At 44.0% G+C, this 19,521-nt stretch overlaps 1 protein-coding gene across 2 annotated transcripts in view; it reads right to left on the minus strand.

Moving 5' to 3' along the window:
* The window catches only part of LOC108922541 (protein sidekick-1-like), a 376,626-nt gene that overhangs the window by 88,670 nt on the left and 268,435 nt on the right, over positions 1-19,521 (minus strand). For both annotated transcript variants that reach the window (XM_018732731.2, XM_029250679.1), the window contains 9 exons: positions 17,453-17,564; positions 16,355-16,545; positions 13,010-13,093; positions 7,327-7,521; positions 5,119-5,235; positions 4,127-4,294; positions 3,573-3,675; positions 3,311-3,484; positions 1,370-1,506 (listed from right to left, as the gene is read on the minus strand). In XM_018732731.2, the coding sequence (XP_018588247.2) occupies positions 1,370-1,506; positions 3,311-3,484; positions 3,573-3,675; positions 4,127-4,294; positions 5,119-5,235; positions 7,327-7,521; positions 13,010-13,093; positions 16,355-16,545; positions 17,453-17,564 (1,281 nt within the window). The remainder of the gene's footprint in view (positions 1-1,369; positions 1,507-3,310; positions 3,485-3,572; positions 3,676-4,126; positions 4,295-5,118; positions 5,236-7,326; positions 7,522-13,009; positions 13,094-16,354; positions 16,546-17,452; positions 17,565-19,521) is intronic.

The raw sequence follows: 19,521 nt of genomic DNA on the forward strand, positions 1-19,521 counted from the left end.
TCTCAGCGGAACTTGTTTCTTTGCTTATCCTTTCTGTTTCTTTTGCTCCTCCTTTCCATCCCCTCTCAGCATTGAAGTAAGCAATTTGACAACAGTGGGAGATCAGCCTTAGAGAAGAACCATGACCAGTGCTAATCTGCATCTTGCCACTGTGGTAAAGATGTGGGAATTGCAGGGCTTTCACTAGGCGTAGTCATGTGGTTTCAAAGGCTCTGTGAATCTCATTAGTAAAAGAAAAATAATAAGGAAATATAAAGGGCCAAGACATAGACAGGGGTCATAGTATGCCAATGTGATCCTCTCCAGCTCCATGGCAAGAGTCAGGGTGTGGGAGGTTACTTGCTTTTATTGCTGAAATCCAAAGTGACTGCTCAGTCAGAGCTCATGGGAGCCGGGCAATAAAATGATAATTTATGAGGCGGAGCTAAACTTCACTTGCTAAGCCACTTTTTTTTGCTAGTGTTTCATTCTGCAGGAGTCAGTCTTTTAAATGGACAAGCATTTTTGGTTAAGACATTCAGAGCTGTTGAATGGCAAGAGATGCAATTTCTTTTACAAATCAGTTTTTAAGCATAAAAATCTTCACTTCCTGTCTTCCTGAGTTTCAGTGTGTTCATACTATAGGATTTAAGATTGGAGCTCTTATGAAAGTCTGTCACATCTTATAGGACATTACTGCACCTCCACATTTTGTATAAAGAAGAATAATACCAGTTTAAAAGTTTTTAGCTCAATAATTTTGCCTGCATTTGTGGCTTTAAGTCATTCCTATTCCATCATGGGCAAAAATAAGAAAAACAAAGTCTCAAAGCAAGATGAAGACATTTGTGGTATTTGATATGCACAAATAAACTTTGATTAAGAATGGCAGTTGTGTGCAATTCGGAAGGGAATCTGTTCAAAGAGACAGATGACTGCTGTAGCTGGGACAGAATTTTCCTGGTGTATGTTAATCAGAATAAATAAAGAAGGTCTGAACATGTTAATCTGTCATGGTTACTTGACTGAGTGACAGGAGCAGAAAGTAGTGCAGTGTTTAAGGAGTAATTCTTTTACTTTAAAGTCACCAATCACCTTTGTGATGGGAATTTTTAATAGCAAAACCAATTGCTCTGTCCAAAGGGACACACCTAATTTTCAAGTTCAAGTTCATATGCACTTGCACACTTGTTCTCCTGCTTCAGGTGTATATATGAGTCCTGGATGCGGCATATGAGCCCACTTCCAACTCCAAACAGAACACAGGAAAGGAATCGATAAACGAGGTGACATAACTAAAGGCATGGACTGTGCTGAGGGAAGCTTTTGTGTTCTTACATCTTGAGTGAGTCATGAAATGGTGTGATGTGGCTTTTCACATCATACTCACTGTTCTCGGAGAGCTCCACCTCATAGTGCAGTAGTGGGCTGTTGCCATCGAAGGGCCGTGCCCAGCTCAAGTCCACGCTGCGGCTGTCAGAGGCGTTGAGAGTGGCCTGCAGGTTCCGGGGTGAGTGAGGTAGCTCACTGGGGATGGGAGGCAGAAGGGAAAGCATGAGATCCAGCTCCGTTCTCTGAACAAACGTCCTGACACTCGGATCTGGCAGAAATTTCCCTTCTCTCGAACCCAGCATTTTCAAAGTGGGCGAGAGGGACTCTTCAAAATTCAGCTCCACTCTCAAAAGCAGCTGGAGGCACACTCGTGTTTGTCTTCATCCTTCCTCTTTATTGATTGTTTGGTCAATAAATACCAAGCAATAATAAATAAAGGGGGTGCGGTGGCGCAGTGGGTTGGACCGCAGTCCTGCTCTCCGGTGGGTCTGGGGTTCGAGTCCCGCTTGGGGTGCCTTGCGATGGGCTGGTGTCCCGTCCTGGGTGTGTCCCCTCCCCCTCCGGCCTTCCGCCCTGTGTTGCCGGGTTGGCTCTGGTTCCCCGCGACCCCATCTGGGACAAGCGGTTCTGAAAATGTGTGTGTGTGTAATAAATAAACTGATTGCTGCAGTCTGAAAAGTTCTGCTGGTTGCCTGAGAATGTGCTTCATGTTTCTTTTGAAATAATCATAATGTTTACTACCACACCTTTTAGCTGTTCAGCTTCTCTTTGATGGGAAGCAATGCGCGAGTCTGTGAGAACACAGTGCTTGATTTGGTAATTCTAGCTCAAGAAATGCTGCAAGGAAAACTGAGAAGGGGAAGGAGGCATATGAAACCCAAGCAGAGCACCACAGACAGCCCTTGGTGACAGCACCCCTTTACAATCACCTTTGTGATTGGAATTTTTGGGGACGTTGGGTAATTTACTCAGCTGGACAAAAAACAATTAAAACATCCCTGAAGTTTCATTCATGTCAGACATATGAAACCGACAAATCAGCAACCTAGAGAAGACTGAAGAAGTTCTGATTCCTTATTGCTGTTGAGATTTTGATATTCAACTGCTGTTTCAGAGCTCTGATTTGCAGCGTAAATGTAATGAAAGAAAAGGCATATGGTGGAAACACAGAATTTAATTAAAAAGCTCACACACATACACACACACACACACACACACACACACACATTTTCTGAACCGCTTGTCCCATACGGGGTTGCGGGGAGCTGGAGCCTAACTCGGCAACACAGGGCGTAAGGCCGGAGGGAGAGGGGACACACCCAGGACGGGACACCAGTCCATCGCAAGGCACCCCAGGCAGGACTCAATCCCACTGGAGAGCAGGAACCGGTCCATTAAAAAGCTCTTCAGTCGCAATTATAAATAACTGAGTAAACAACTATTTAACTATAATTGGACATCATATCTAAGGTTGATATGACTTGAATCTTAAAGACAGTGGAAAAGGTTAAATTTTTAACTTGTGCACACTGCAAAAAATGATATACTGTGTAGAGTCAATGTCATGCTTTAGCCATCCCCCGACCCAAATACACACCCGCTCCCAACACAACCTCATCATTTAATAACTGTATACATGAAAAACCTCTAGCATAGGCTTTACTCATCTTTACACAGCTATACCAGGCCACAGTGCTCTACTATATCTGCTCTCTCCTCTGAACGAGTCCAGCAGCCTTACGAACTGGACATGAAGCACTGCTTATGCACAATACGAACACAGCTCCATTTCGACAGAACGCACCTTAAAAACAGTCCAGTTCCAACAGAGGCTCATTGTTTAAATAAAGAAATAGTGGAATCAATAACTGAACTGGTGAGATTGTCTGCAATATGAACCCTCTTCAGATTACCTTTAAGAAGCAACCAGCTTCCCCATAGAGAATGTTGTTCAGTTGTTTTGGTGCTGAGGTGTTATGCCAAAGAGAGAAACACTCACATGACTTCTAGGCGGGCTGATTTGGAGTCATTTCCAGCCTGAGAGATGACATTGCAGGTGTAGTCTCCAATGTCCCCTGACCATGTCTGACTGATGTGCAGAGATCCCCCCCTCATGATAATGCGCCCCCTGGTGGTGGGAAGGACCTCACTTTCATCTTTAATCCACACATACCTGCAGGGGGGAGGTTCCCTCATTAACTCTTCTTTAAACCACAGGTTAGGTGTCTGATCCTACTGGTACAGACATGTGATTCTCCCACCTAACAGACACTCTGGGATCGTGGGTAGCACTACAGTCCAGTACAGCTGTGGTGCCCTTGATCACTCTTCTGTCCACAGGAGGCTGGGAGATTGAAGTACGACCTAAAAAAAAACAGGGAGGTCAGCTGATAAATCTAAAAGTATTTCTCAACAACAGAATGGCCGAACATGAAGGAAATCTATTACCCTATCTCTGCTTGCTTGATGGAAAGTTCTTGTCTCACCTCTGAGCCTCTCGAAAGAATCATTGAAAGTAGATCATTTACTGTAAGTATAAACAGGGCACACACCCTGAGGTGTACACTTCCAGTTTAAGAAGTGACAAACTACGTACTTTAAAAAATGTCACTGTTCAACTGAACCATCTTCAGGACAGCAGTGAAAAAACCCTGTTTGAACCTTCTTGCTCAAAGGGAATGTAGAAGAGCAGGAGGCAGCTTTGTGCTCAAATGTTTGAAGAGGGTTTCAGAGGTGTCATTAGTCAATAAAGTTGACCAGCAAGGCACAGCGGAGTGCAATGATGACTGTAGATTGCCAAGAATCAAAGTCTTACTCCACACAGTGAGGGCGGCGCTGCTATGGATGGCCCCCTCCGAGTTGCTGGCATAGCAAGTGTAGTTGCCTGTATCCTGGAAGAACACGGGTTCCACCTGCAATCCCCCAGACTCCAGCAGAGTGAAGCGTGGGATCTGTATGGATCCGCTCGCCAGGACCTGAGAGTCTGTGAAAGAGGAGAATCAGTTTTTAGTGCACAACTGTCTTGAGACAATGGCATGAAGTGAAGTCACCTGGCCTGCTTTTTGGGGTCGGAGTAATTTCATAACCATTTCAGAGTTTTTTCCAGGGCGAATGTCCCAGAAGGAGTCTTGTTAGGGGATGAGCTATTATGAGTTCTCCGAATGCTTTATCCTTCTTGAAACTGTTATTGCAGTATCTTAATGAATAAAGCAAATACACTACTTGAAAATAATGACCACATTTGCATTGCACTGGCGAGGGATTATTTTCATTGTTGCCTATCAGCAGAAATAAGAATGTAGAGTAATGCCATAACACATTCTTTCCTAGCACAAACCTTAGCACAAGTGTGTTCTGTGTGTGTGAAGGTAATGACACCAGCAGCAGAGACAGACACTCCAATATTAAGCAAAGGTTGTTATGGAGTGGAAAAATATAAACAAAACACATGGCACATGAATGCATCCTGTTAAAATGGTTAACACTCTCACTTCTGTGTTACAATCAAATACATACACAGAAACAGCTAACTATGAGCATGGTCAATTTTATCTACTCACATGCCATTCTCTGTTTAATAAAACACCTATTAAAAATAACTAGGATAATGAAAGCATGATGATGTTGGCTGGCATTTGAACAGTATCACAGAAAGATCCTTGAAGAATGGTGTATTTCTGTACCGTTTGGATAACCCTGGTTTAAGAACAAATAAATGTAATGTATTTACTGCACTCTGCTGATGGACAAGTACGAGAAGCAAATAAGTGTGGCCACATACTCCAAAAACAGGGGGATCATGGATACCTCTCTTCCAGGTGATAGCAGGTTTAGGTGCTCCTGAGACCCTGCAGGTGAAGGTGGCTGTCGCCCCGTCTGTCACAGTGATGTCAGCGGGAGATGTAGTGAATGTGGGGGCCATACCTGCAGGACCAAGAGGTGACAGCAGCTTCAATTCCCTTTCCACCTGTTGCCTTTAACAGGTGCTCTGTCTCAGATGGCCAAATGCTTTCAAAAGGATAACAGACAGAACTCATACAAGTAAACATAGCTAAATTGTTCCATTTTCATCAGGAAAAAAACTAGATTTTTTTATTTCTCATATTTGAGGGAGAAATCATTGGATTCTGCTTTATTGAAGGAAATCATGTGAACTAACTGTGTACCCAATTAGATGGTCTAATGGACAGCAGCACTCCTCTGCAGACCAGATGCGATGGAAAAAAATGTATAAATAAATGTCTACATTAGTACTTGTAGAAAAGTGGATCTTCTAGGAGTTTGCTGGAGAATGAGAGGAAGTGCCTGAAATCAGCTCTTATTGGGGACCTTGCCTTCACAGGCCTGCTTGCATCTTGAAGTGAAATAAACACCATTAGAGCCTAATTTGCAGCATGCCTAACTGGGTATGTGTTATGGTGGCAAAAAAAGGGACCTGCAGGGCTGCACCACCCAACAGACATTTTCCTGCTCAGGATGATGGCGTTTTGTTCACAAGGAATTTTGAAGTAATTTTTCTTGATAAAAAGCTTGATGGAACAAATGTAAGGCAGCCTTACCTCTGAAAGAGAAACATTTTTTACAACATGGGCCAGTTTTCTTAAGGCTTCACCTTTTCCAGTGAAGGAATTACCAGTAATAAAGAGATGGCTTCAGTAAAATCTAGGAACATATCAACTGGCAGCTGTGACACAGGTGGCTGAGCTTGTTAGAACAAATTCACACCCTGGCAAAGAAGACCACAGCTGTTTAATCAGTTATCCAAAATCTTTAACTGAGGTTAGCCCTGCCTCAAACTGGTGCAGTGATAGAAAATGAGAACCCATAGGAATGGCAAGCATTCCTTCGTTTTAATTACAGCAGTCAATAAATGGTCTAACATGTACAATCAATGTGATGCCATAAACAGAACTCAAAGCAAATGTAGTCAATATGAAATTCTCTGTGCTGAAAACACAACCACTCATGAAATCACCACTTCTCTTCTCATCGGGCTCGTACTCCGACATTTCCTAAGTAAAGTGAAATCATATTGTTTATGAGCCCATGCCAGTTTTGTGTCAAGTACTGGTTTCACACACAATTTCTATCTCACAATCAATTTAAGTAATTACATGTGGCAAAGCCGACAAACCTGCAAGTACTCAGTGGTGACAAATAATGACTGATCTCGTGGCTAATACTGTATGATAACCTACGAACCTATGAATTATGTATTTTTTTTAATCCATAGCACCTGAACCCATCCCACACATAACGGGATCCAATGAAAACCAGCTGCAACGGCTTGTAATAATATATACCAGTTTTTACACATTAAGTTTGTAAATCAGCACAACTGCGCTTTTGCCCGTTATACAGTGATTCCATACATGTCCTACATACCCAGCCCCCCCACAGATGATTCACAATAATATAACTCTCATCCCAACTATCAATTCACAACGGTCATTCAGGAAAACAGCAAGGTTAGTACAGAATAAGCAGTCACAGGAAAATTTAAGAATTTCACAGACCACAAAAAAATTTAACTATATAGAAAAATTTAATTATGTACGGCATACAGTGCATTCAGAAAGTATTCAGATCCCTGGACTTTCTTCACATTTTTTATGTTGTAGCCTTATGCTAAAATCATTTAAAATCTTTTTTTTTTTCCCTCAGGAATCTAACCTCAGTGCCCCTTAACCTTGCAAAAATTTCTAAAATTCTGTTTTTGGTTTGTCATTATGAGGCATTGAGTGTAGGCTGATGAGAGAAAAAAACTTTAACTTTAAACTTTTTAACTTTAAAAATTTCAAACGATTTTAACATAAGACTGCCGCATAAAAAAAGTGAAAAAAGTTAAGGGGTCTGAATACTTTCTGAATACACTGTACACATCTGTGTATGTAATGACTCCTTCAGCTCTATGGTATGTCCACTGATCAGGAAAGAACACTCTATTTATGTGGGTTTTCATGAATAAAGTAGCTAGCAGCACAGAGAGTTGAGGTTGTGTTATATGTTTCTCACTGGTGACATCCAGGTATGTGTGCACTTGGATCTCCCCCGCTGCATTCCGAGCGAAGCACTGGAAGACCCCGGCATCGTTGGGGTGCACCCTCCTGACCTGGAGGCCCATGCTGGACACCATCCTGTAGCGGGGGTTGTTCAGCTTGCTGAGAGGTACCGAGTCTTTGTACCATTCTAGCTTGGGTGCAGGCATGCCTGGTAGGGGTTGGGGTTGGGGGGCAGACAGAGCGAAAGAAGGAATCAACAACAATAAATAAAGCTGGAAAAAGAATCAATGCTGAAGTAACAGGAAGAGGATGAGTCTTTCTCCCACACTTTCCTCATGTTGCATGTAGTGTTAATTTTTTTTTTACATTTTTTCTTTTTATGCTTGTTTCTTCTTATGCTTCTTTAATGTCAGTACAGGAACATCAACTGTCATCCCAACACATCTATGGTCCTAATGCAAGCTGAAAGCCCCACAGTGGAAAAAGTGTGAACAAATCACTGAAAAGTCCCTGACTAAACTACATATGCAGTGGTGAGGTCCAGCCCAAAGGGCTGAAATAGCAGGACATCATGTCATTGGCCCTTCCTGGATCGGGGCCTTGGTGTGGCGGAAGGGCTTGCGTGATCTAGGGATTTCCAGAGCTAAGTCGTCGGGAGCAGTATGCTCCTGGTGGGGTCTCCCAAGGCGAACAGGTCTGGAGTGAAAATCCAGACTAACGCGATCCAAAAACCTCCATGGAAAAAGTAAACAGGAGAACGTTTACCCTGCCCGGAAGAGGGTCACTGGGACCTACCCCTGGAGCAAGGCCTGGGGGTAGTGTTCCCAGGTGAGAACCTGGTGGCCGGGCAGCCCACGTAACTCGGCCAGGCTCAGCGTGAAAAGGCAACGTGGGGGGGCCATGTGGACCCACCACCCGCAAGGTCCAATATGGGGGTTGGGTGTAATGTGTACCAGGCGGCAGGAGAGGGCGGGGTGACGCGTGGTGTCGCTGTCCCTCGCAACAGAAACTGGCTCTTGGAATGTGGAATGTAACCTCACTCGGGGGAAGGACCCGGAACTGGTGCGGGAGGTTGAGAGATACCAACGAGATATAGTTGGGCTCACCTCCACTCACAGTGTTGGCTCTGGAACCAAACTCCTCAGTAGGGGGTGGTCTCTCTCCTACTCAGGAGTTGCACAGGGTGAGAGGTGCCGGGCAGGTGTGGGGATACATACAAGCCCCCGGCTGGCTGCCATACAGTTGGAGTTTATCCCGGTGGACGAGAGAGTGGCTTCAATGCGACTTAGAGTCGCAGAGAGGAAAACTTTGACTGTTGTGTGTGCTTATGCACCAAACAGCAGTTCGGAGTATTCAACCTTCTTGGAGAGGGTGGGTGGGGTTCTGGACAGGGCCCCACCTACAGACTCTATAGTTCTGCTGGGGGACTTCAATGCTCATGCTGGCAATGACTGGGAAATCTGGCGGGGGGTGATTGGGAAGAATGGCTTGCCCGATCTGAACCCAAGTGGTGAAATGTTATTGGACTTCTGTGCTAGTCATACTTTGTCCATAACAAACACCATGTTCAAACACAAGGAGGCTCATAAGTGTACTTGATACCAGAGCTCCTTGAGCCAAAGGTCAATGATCAACTTCATAGTCGTTTCATCTGACTTGAGGCCACATGTTCTGGACACTTGGGTGAAGAGAGGTGCTGAGCCATCAACCAATCGCCATCTGGTGGTGAGTTGGATCAGATGGCAGGGAAAACTGATGGACAGACCTGGTAGGCCCAGGCGTTTAGTGAGGGTGTGCTGGGAACGACTGTCGGAGGACCTTGTCCAGAATGATTTTAAATCGAACCTCCAGGAGAGCTTCTCCCATGTCCCGGAGGAGGTAAGGAACATGGAGTCTGAATGGACCCTGTTCAAAACCTCCATTGTGGAAGCAGCCAGGCACAACTGTGGCTAAAAGCTTGTTGTTACCAGCCAGGGCAGCAACCCGAGAACCTGCTGGTGGACACCGGTGGTGAGGGAAGCCATCAAGCTGAAGAAGGAGGCCTTCAGGGCCTGGTTGGCTCTGAGGACTCCTGACTCAGCAGACAGGTACTGGCAGGCAAAAAAGGCAGCAGCAGCTGCGGTTGCAGAAGCAAAATCCGGGGCATGGGAGGAGTTTGGAGAGGCTATGGAAAATGACTATCTGTCCGCTTCAAAGAGATTCTGGAGAACCATTCAGCAGCTCAGGAGGGGTCAGAGGAGCTTCGCTCAGGCTGTGCTCAGTAAGAGTGGAGAAACTTGTACCTCTGATGAGGACGCTGTCGGGAGGTGGAAGGAGCACTTTAAGGAACTCTTAAACCCGAGAGATATGCCTCCCTCACAGGAGTCAGAGCCAGAGCCTTCTGGGCTGTCAGAGTCCATTTCTCTGGTAGAAGTCACTAAGGTAGTTGGTGAGCTCCACGGAGGCAAAGCACCGGGGGTGGATAAGATTCGCCCGGAACTGCTTAAGGCCCTGGATGTTGTAGGGTTGTCATGGCTGACATGCCTCTGCAATGTTGCATGGACCTCGGGGACAGTGCCTTTGGATTGGCAAAGTGGGGTAGTGGTCCCTATGCTTAAGAAAGGGGACTGGAGAGTGCATGCCAACTATCGGGGTATCACACTTCTCAGCCTCCCTGGGAAAGTCTATGCCAGGGTGCTGGAAAGGAGGCTCCGGCCAGTAGTTAAACCTCGGATTGAAGAGGAACAATGCGGATTCCATCCTAGCCGTGGAATAGTGGACCAGCTTTTTACCCTCTCACAGATCATTTAAGGAGCCGAGAGTTCGCTAATCCAGTCTACATGTGTTTTGTGGACTTGGAGAAGGCCTATGACTGTGTTCCCTGGGAAATTCTGTGGGCGGTGCTTCGGGAGTATGGGGTACCAGGGCCACTACTGCGGGCCATTCGGAGTTCAAGTATCTTGGGGTCTTGTTCACGAGTGAGGGAAAAAGGGAGCGTGAGATCGGCCACAGGCTGGGAGCAGCGGCAGCAGTAATGCGGTCGCTGTACCGGTTTGTAGTGGTGAAGGGGGAGCTGCGCCATAAGGTGAAGCTATCCATTTACCGGTCAATCTATGTCCCTACCCTCACCTATGGTCATCAACTCTGGGTGATGACCGAAAGAATAAGATTGCGGATATAAGCCGCCGAAATGAGTTTTCTCCGCAGGGTGTTGGGACTCACTTTCTGTGATAGGGTGAAGAGTTTGGACATCCAGAAGGAACTCAGAGTAGAGCCGCTGCTCCTCCACATTGAGAGGAGCTAGTTGAGGTGTTTTGGGCATCTGATAAGAATGCCCCCTGGGCGCCTCCCTTTGGAGGTATACCAGGCACAGTCAACTGGGAAGAGGCCTCGAGGTCGGGCCAAGACCCACTGGAGGCATTCTATCTTACAGTTGGCCTGGGAACAGTTGGGGATTCCCCAGACTGAGCTGGAGGAAGTTGCGGGGGACAGGGGTGGCTGGGCTTTTCTGCTCTCCCTGTTGCCACCGCAACCCTACTAGGACAAGCAGGAAAGAAAATGGATGGATGGATGATGTCATTGGTGAGATCCTCTTCCCAATAAATTGCTGAGAGGATCTCTGAGCTCTATTTGCTCCTGTTAGTTAATTCAGTCTGTCTAACATACATAGCCCAGAGCCATCAGTGATAATCTCCAGGGAAAAATATCTTACACACACAAACACACTTTCTGAACCGCTTGTCCCATACGGGGTCGCGCGGAACCGGAGCCTACCCGGCAGCACAGGGCGTAAGGCCGGAGGGGGAGGGGACACACCCAGGACGGGACACCAGTCCATCAGAAGGCACCTTAAGCAGGACTCGAACCCCAGACCCACTGGAAAGCAGGACATGGTCCAACCCACTGCGCCACCGTGCCCCCCTATCTTACATTAGTTACTGATTATTTATGAGTCATACAGGTTTATTGGAACTGTTTAAAACTGTTGGACTCTAACTGCTGACGTAAAATAATGGAATATGTTATGTATTTTTAAAAGGGCTCAGTGATATGGTTTCCTGTAGATCAATAAGCACATTCCCCATGTTTCCCTTGAGCACTTGACTGTAGTAACAGCAAGACACATAATCAACACTGATCAGTTCAAAAGAAATCACTGAATTCAGCATAAGGGGGCACGGTGGTGCAGTGGCACAGTGGATTTGACTAGGTCCTGCTCTCTGGTAGGTCCGGGGTCCGAGTCCCACTTGGGGTGCCTCGTGACGGACTGGCGTCCCATCCTGGCTGTGTCCCCTCACCCTCCAGCCTTATGCCCTGTGTTACCAGGATAGGCTCCAGCTCCCTGTGGCCCCACATGGGACAAGCAGTTTCAGAAAATGTCTGTGTGTGTATGAATTCAGCATGCTGGTCTTCTTCTATTGGGTTTTGTTGAAAACTTTATGTAGATGCTTAATTTGAGGACATTTTTCAGGCTTTTTAAAATCAAAGATACACATATTACCATTATTAACTACTGGTGGGCCCCGATTTACGATGGGGTTACATTCAGCGAAACCCGGTGTAAGTCAAAAACATTTTAAGTTGAAAATGCATTTAATACACCTAATACACACCTCTGCGAGACACACTGGGAGATGTGGATCGCTACTGCTGCCCGGCATTGCAGGAGAGTATTGCTCTGCATATTGCTTGCCTGGGAAAAAAATCTAAATTTAAAAGTCAAAGTACGGTTTCTACTGAATGTCTATCGCAAGCTCACCATTGTAAAGTCGAAAAGAATGTAAGTCAAACCATTGTAAATCGGGGACCACCTGTACTATTTAGCTAATGCCTTTGTCTAAAGGTATTACAGCATAAGCAGGTGCTCGAACCCATGTCCTTCGACTTCGACAAAGCTTCGACATGCAAACAAAATGAACAACAAAACAAAACCTCTTCATTCTCTGCTAACATTATGAGTATATGGCACAAACTTCATAATTTAAATATTTATGAATGTCTTTTGATTCTCAGCCTTCTAAAATATAACATTTTTCAAACAGGAAAAAAATTTGTATTTTACGAGAGTGGTAAGTTTCTTACTGGTTTTCAGACCGAGAGACGGACGCAAGTAGAAAGAAGTACTTGCACAACACTTGATTGAACTGTCTATTAAAGTCAAATACTAAACGAACCAAAACTTGTCAAAACTCTCTCAAGAGAGAATGGGGAGAGGATGCTTTTCTATCCATTTCTTCGCCATACATGGGACGATTATGGTCAAGTGATCAGATGGTGACGGTTTGTTTATTTTCCGAATAAGCTCCCCCAAGACCAAAGGAAATGATTCAAGCACTCATCCTTATGATGGGTTGTGCTTCGTGCCTTCAGAGGTAGTGGCATTAAGTCGAAGGAACATGCCTATAGGGCCCTGCGTGTTTATTGCACAGAAAATTTCTAAATCTCTAAAGCTTTGAATAATATATTTGATCGATATTTCAATAAAGGGATTTATTTATTTATTTATGTATTTATTTATATTTTAAATTGGTGTTACTTGTCAATATACATTTTGTCTGTCATACAAAGGCCATTGAGGAAATAATAATTATTTAAAAATAAGTCAAAATCTAATATTTTGGAACCAACAGTTTAACAGGGAAACCGCTGTCAACAAACAGTTCATGTAATTTGCCATGATTTGTTACAGTAATGTCAGACACTGGCCAAACACTTACCCTTAGCCTGACACTGGATGTCAATGGTTTTGTCTACCTCTCCCATTATCTTTTTCTGTGGTTCGGCTGTGAAGTAGGGGGCTTCTGTTGAGAGAAAACAAACAAGCAAACAACTAAATAAAATTCTCTCATTCTCTGTGCAGGTGGACATCATAAATAAAAAGTTTGGAAGATGGAGTCAATTTGTCAGAAAGTAATTGGAGCCCCAGCTGATGACTTAGAGTTCGAGGGAATACAAAATATATGACCACAGAATTCTGTGGCCCTCAGCAGGATACATGGAACAGAAAATGGATGGATGGATGGATGGATGGATAGATGGAAATCAAAATGACACTAGAAAACAGGTTCAGAACTTCAATTTTTGGTTTAAAAAAAAATTAAGCCACTGTGTGGGACATACACACATCATCTGAACCACTTGTCCCATACAGGGTCGTGGGGAGCAGGAGCCTAACCCGGCAACACAGAGTGTAAGGGGACACACCCAGGACGGGACACCAGTCCGTCGCAAGGCACCCGAAGGGGGACTTGAACTCCTGACCCACCAGAGAGCAGGACCCAGTCCAACCCATCACGCCACCACACCAGGGGACATACAGTCCTAACAAAACACCTAGTGAACTTCAAGAGCATAAGAGTAACTAATACAATACAGCCTTGTGGACATGACTCAAATTTCCCTGTGGAAGTGTTCATTACCACCAGTATTTAATTTATAAATCATGTCAGATAGCCAGTGCATACATTTAAAAATTACTTCCTGTAATGAGGGAAAAATATGACATATTCATGCCTCAATATTCACAACTGTGTAACTCCATGTAAACTTATATTGGGTGGTAATTCATATTGTCTATCTTCTTACAGGGGGATGCGGTGGCGCAGCGGCCTTTGCTGGGTAATGGTTTCTGGTGGGTCTGGGGTTTGAGCCCTGCTTGGGGTGTATTGTGATGGACTGGTGTCTCCTCCTGGTGTGTCCCCTCCAGCCCTATGCCCTGTGTTGCCGGGCTAGGTTCTGGTTCGCCGCGACCCTGCTCAGGACAAGTGGTGTGTATATAGGTATGCGTGTGTCTTCTTATATCACACAAGAATTTTCAGCACACTGAGTAATATACTGACAATGTCAGCATATTGTTGCATCCAACTTGTCGCTATTGTTGCCCTATACTTTCAAGACCATGAGCAAGGCCCATAGCATTCAGTTTGTTCATAAAGGTGTTTCATTACCACAGGTAACCTGTCATGTAAAAATAGGCTTTTGTGTTGAATTAAACACACAGAAGTTTGATGCTTTCTTCTCAAAGTGAAAGTGCACTTGTGAGTACTCTTGAACACATATATTTACTGAGTGAATCTGGAGGAGGAAGCAATAAAGACACCTGTATGCTTCTCTTAAAGGCTGCCTGTGAGATACTGACAGCCACCATTAATCTTACAAAGTCACTTCAAAATGAGACTATAATAAAATTTATTTTTTGTGTCTGCATCTTTATTCATATGTATGGGCCTTTTATCTGTCGACCAATAGCAGGTGTGGCTTTCAGCTTAGCCTACAAATGAACACCTTCCTAATGAATAGAATGGCTGTCATTATTATTCAATGCACACACATTTTCAGAACCGCTTGTCCCATACGGGGTTGCGGGGAACCGGAGCCTACCCGGCAACACAGGGCGTAAGGCCGGAGGGGGAGGGGACACACCCAGGACGGGACGCCAGTCCGTCGCAAGGTACCCCAAGCGGGACTTGAACCCCAGACCCACTGGAGAACAGGACCTGGTCCAACCCACTGCGCCACCGCGCCACCACACCCCCCATTATTCAATGCAATTTATTTCAATTTTCCTTACTTCATTATGTTGCTATAATTCTGTATACATTCTATGAAACAAATAGATATATATATATGCATTCTCTGAAATGCCAGGATAATGAGCCTGAGGATAGGGAGGTGTAGTTTTTTTTTACCCACTGGTTTAAAATAAGCTTATTTAGAGTGTGTAACAGACAGATACTGATACACTTCAGTATGTTTAAACACTGACTGGGATGTTATGCAGGCATTCCTTAATTTATGAAATTAATCTGCTCCTGAAAACAGTTTGGATACTGAAATATTAGGTAGTGAAAGCCTATTTTAAATAGAAAAATGCATTTCCAGGGTAATTCCTGCTTTTCCTTTTAACTGGTAAGGTCACTGCAGGATGACCAGTAAGCCAAGCGGGTATCTACTGAACATGTTGCATTTATTGTGAACAACTTTCTAAAACTGCTCATATACACAAAGGTACTCTGCAGTCATTCAATTAGATAACACACCCACTATGGCCAACAGGCACACCTGTGGAATTTCATACACTGCCAATAATGCCCATTCTCTTACAGCAACATTCTCACATTCTTAACACACCAGCAGATGGTGAGCTATGGCTACAGATGTGTCAACTACTGTACATTATTGCACTTCTGCTTTACTCAAATGATGTACGACTTTCAATTTTTACAGACACACTTTGGATAAATTTTGTTATCCAGGTTTTTTGTTAAGTAAATGGAGTATCAAGTGAGTGTCAAAAGCCAAGAGGCATTATTCCAAAATTTCACATAACGAGAGCTTGCAAATCGAGGGATACTAGTACATGTATTTGACAATGCATGGTGCTAAGCAACATATACAATTTTTGAAGAAAATATAACGGAACAAAATCTGTAAACACTGACCAAAAGAACCCAATGGTTAGAGATACTGTATAAATACTTTCATGGAAAAATAAAACAGACATCGTACTAAGAATGAGAACATATTATACGACAGTAAGTTTTTACTCTTTATAAAACAAACATTTTGGACAGGAAAAACCATCTGGAGTATGTTAGAGTGACCTTAAGTATCTGTCTAGCTGTAATGACTGTGCTGCAAAGCAAGTGTGAGTAGTAGAAAACCCTAGTGGACCTGTTTTCTGATCCTTACTTTGTTTCAGCCCACAGAATAAGAAATGGAAACTACACAAAAAAAAAACAAGTACAATGAAGATGACTATTGGCATGCCTTCCTTGTTCTGTTGTCTACATTTACATTTTATCTGTTCTTTACATTTATATTTACTACATGTTTCTGCCAAAATTTTATCTTCTCATAAACGAATAACAAAAGGAGAGAGGGAGTCTAGATTTGGGGACATTAAAGCAGAAATCATCTGCATCGAACTCAACATCATAAATCATCAAAGATACTTTTCTGGGTATTAGTCAGCAGCAGCCCAGCAGGAGAGGCCACATGCTAAATGCTCACATGGTCATTCATAGGGAGGCAAAGAAACAGCAAGGGATGATGGGGCTTACCCATGATAGACAGGAAGGCTCTGGCCTCTGAAGGCCTCACGCTGCTATCCAGTATGGTGGCCTCACACACATAGAGTCCGACATCAGCTGAAGTTGGATTCACAATTGTCAGCCGCCTCCCAAATGTGCCTACACCGCCGGGCAGCTCCATGTCATTCCGCCTCCAAGTGATGCTCAGCTTTTCCACGGGCCTTCATCATAATACAGTGCATGTTGGGGGGTGGGGTGGGACAACTGCTTCAACAGCAACATCTCACTTGTTCAGCATCTTAAATACATGCTCTGAAATCACAAAGTGGATCGCCAGTTCTCCGAACTGCCGATAATTATTAAACATCCCACATTCCAAGACACTAACAATCTTATTTTAATTAAATGACTTTGTTTGTGGAGATAAGCTGCTTAACATGTCTGCCTGTCCTTATGAAAGCAGTTTAGCATTCAGAGGCTTCATTCATTCCATTTCTGGACTCTTCTTAGACAATTAATGGCCTTGTTAAACAGAATGTGATCGGATCATATGTGTTGCAGAATCAATCCCCCTCAGCTGGCTCAGAAGTCAAACACCTTGTCATTTTAGACGCTACACTCGGATATAATAACTCAGACAACATAATGGCACTTGACATTTTGCTACCCCGCTAATGAAATCAAAATAATGCTTTTTTACTGGTTACAGCGACCATAAGTTTGATTCCTTTATATCTTTAACGTGTTTTGCCATATCTTACACCTACAAGGGTATTTAGATAATTATGACTAATAGATAAATATGACTAATAAAAGTGTGATGCTTGTGGGGAGCAGGAGCTCAGCCAGCAATGGTGATTAAATCAAGTAGGTGACTTTAATGTGAGGGGGGTTGCAGAGGTATGTTGAGTGAGGATGTGATATGTCAAACACACCTCTTGATGAGGTGTGTTTGACATATCACATCCTCATACAACATAAAGTATTCTCTACATTCTCACACTGCAAGTCTGATGACAGCAACCTCACAGAAAGTAGCTACAAGAGAAAAAAATACAAGGAGAACAATACTATACTCGGCCCTGTCTGAGATATTGACTGATGATGTTACCCCATGTGGGGACCCACCTGGCATTGGCCACACACTCAAGCGTGGCCTCGCTGGCTCCAGCCACCACTGTAGTGTTCCTTGGAGAAATTACAATCACTGGGGCCACAGGGTCTGCTGGGGCTTCAGGATCTGTCCAGGGGAGAGAGAAGGAGAGACAAGTGGGCACCAGGTCTGAGTGTATGACACATACCAAGATGTACATTCACACTGTATTGTGAACTGCTGTGCGGGGATGGGGCTGCAGTGAATGACAGCTCCCCACACAACACAGCCAACTGCGGCCCACTGGGACAGATTTAGGAGAGACATTAGAGCAGCTGGTCCACAGGCTGTTAAACAGGACTGTTTGGGGAGTATAAGCCTCAACTGGGATTCCCTTTGCCTTCCCTTTTTTGGGATTCCCTTTTTGCTTTATGTATGTGTGCTTTGGTTCTTGTTTTTATGCTCCCCGAAAAGGGGCCATGTCCTCATCTTTATTTTCTGACTTTTGTTTCGTAATAAAACCTGCCCCAATTGCCACTGCTGCCTACCACCAAGTATAGTATCAACTGTGCACAGATGCAGTCATGGCTTGTGCTGGTAGACAGGACAATTTTAATGGCAGTGTTATGGTGTATTGTTCACAGACAACATTCATTGGTGGTTCCTTAGAAATCAAGAAGAGGTGGAAGCACCTCCTTTGGCTATAACCCCTACCAGTCTGTGGCATACTCTCTGTCTAGGGGTAAATAATACGTCTCCAGAACACATACAAGACACAACAAATCCTGTTTCTGGTGTGGGTATGTCTTGTCCTTTTGTTGTATTATGTCTTTTACAGTATATCAGGTGCAAGGTTTCTACATTTTCATTCTATTTAATTGCTTTAACTGCATGTTTCAATGTAACATGACAATGTTTTACAATTTTAAGCAGCCCTAAAAACAGGGCTACCTGTGTAGTGTTTGACTTACTTTTTTGTTCTTGATTTTAGTTAGCGTAATGTAGGAAAGGTCAGGTAAGCCGTACAACAACCCCTTGGGAACAAGCCAGGGGACCACCCTTCTTGAGTGGTGAAGTTGCAGGGTAAGTGTCCTTTTTAAGGATTTTAACAAAATTGGAGCCTTGAGATATATGTTTAATTTTATTTTTTTTTTAAGCACATGGCATGCAGTACTTTGGTTGGTTTTGTAAATGGATTTCATACTCTGCATTTTAGTGTAGGCATGATGGGTTTTAATAATTTCTTTATTAGAGATTTTAACTAAACAGAAGTGATAAATGGAGAGATTGTACGACCTGTTGCACTGAAAAATTTGTGCTACCAGACACTGTGGGTGTCTTGGCAGTCCTTTTTGATTCATTGGGGGAATGGTGGTAGGCAGTAACTGGTGCAACAAGGTACAATCCAATAGATCATGCACTACCAGCATTACTATGAGCCATTCCTTTCAGAAAGGGTATGGTCTACAACATCCAGTATCGCTCATCTCTCATCTCTAACTCCCATTTAGAATCAACAGTGACAAAAGGATGAATTTAACTTTACGTTAAATGTGCTTATATTATTTGAAGTGCTTTCAACTAGAAAAATGGGGAACATCTGTAAACCTGTCTGAAATACAAGCACAGCCTGGTCCTTGAATATAAATGGTTAAAACAACAGGGTACAATCTGCCACTTTCTGTACTTGGATCACTATGTGATCTTTCATTAACCAATCGCCTCTTAAATGTGCTCATTTCTCCCCAAATGGGGGAGTCTACATGAACAGCTGGCACATTAAATCATTGATAGAGCACTTGGCAGCCATCCCAGTATGTTAACCAGTAACCAGTTATTTTGTTTGAAGTATTTTTAAAAAATGAGAAAATACTACTACCAATAACAAAAAACATAAGTTCAGTGATGCTTTATGATGACACTGTTCAGGGAGAGGAGCACGGTGATGTGGCGGGCTTGGCCGGCTCCTGTTCCTTGGTGGCTCTGGGGTTTAAGTCTTGGTTTGGGGTGCCTTGCGACGGACTGATGTTCTATCCTGGGTGTGTCCCCTTCCCCTCTGGCCTTGCGCCCTGCGTTGCCGGGTTCATCACAACCCCGCTCGGGA

This window comes from Scleropages formosus, chromosome 3 (assembly GCF_900964775.1).
Source record: "Scleropages formosus chromosome 3, fSclFor1.1, whole genome shotgun sequence".
Lineage (NCBI taxonomy): Eukaryota > Metazoa > Chordata > Actinopteri > Osteoglossiformes > Osteoglossidae > Scleropages > Scleropages formosus.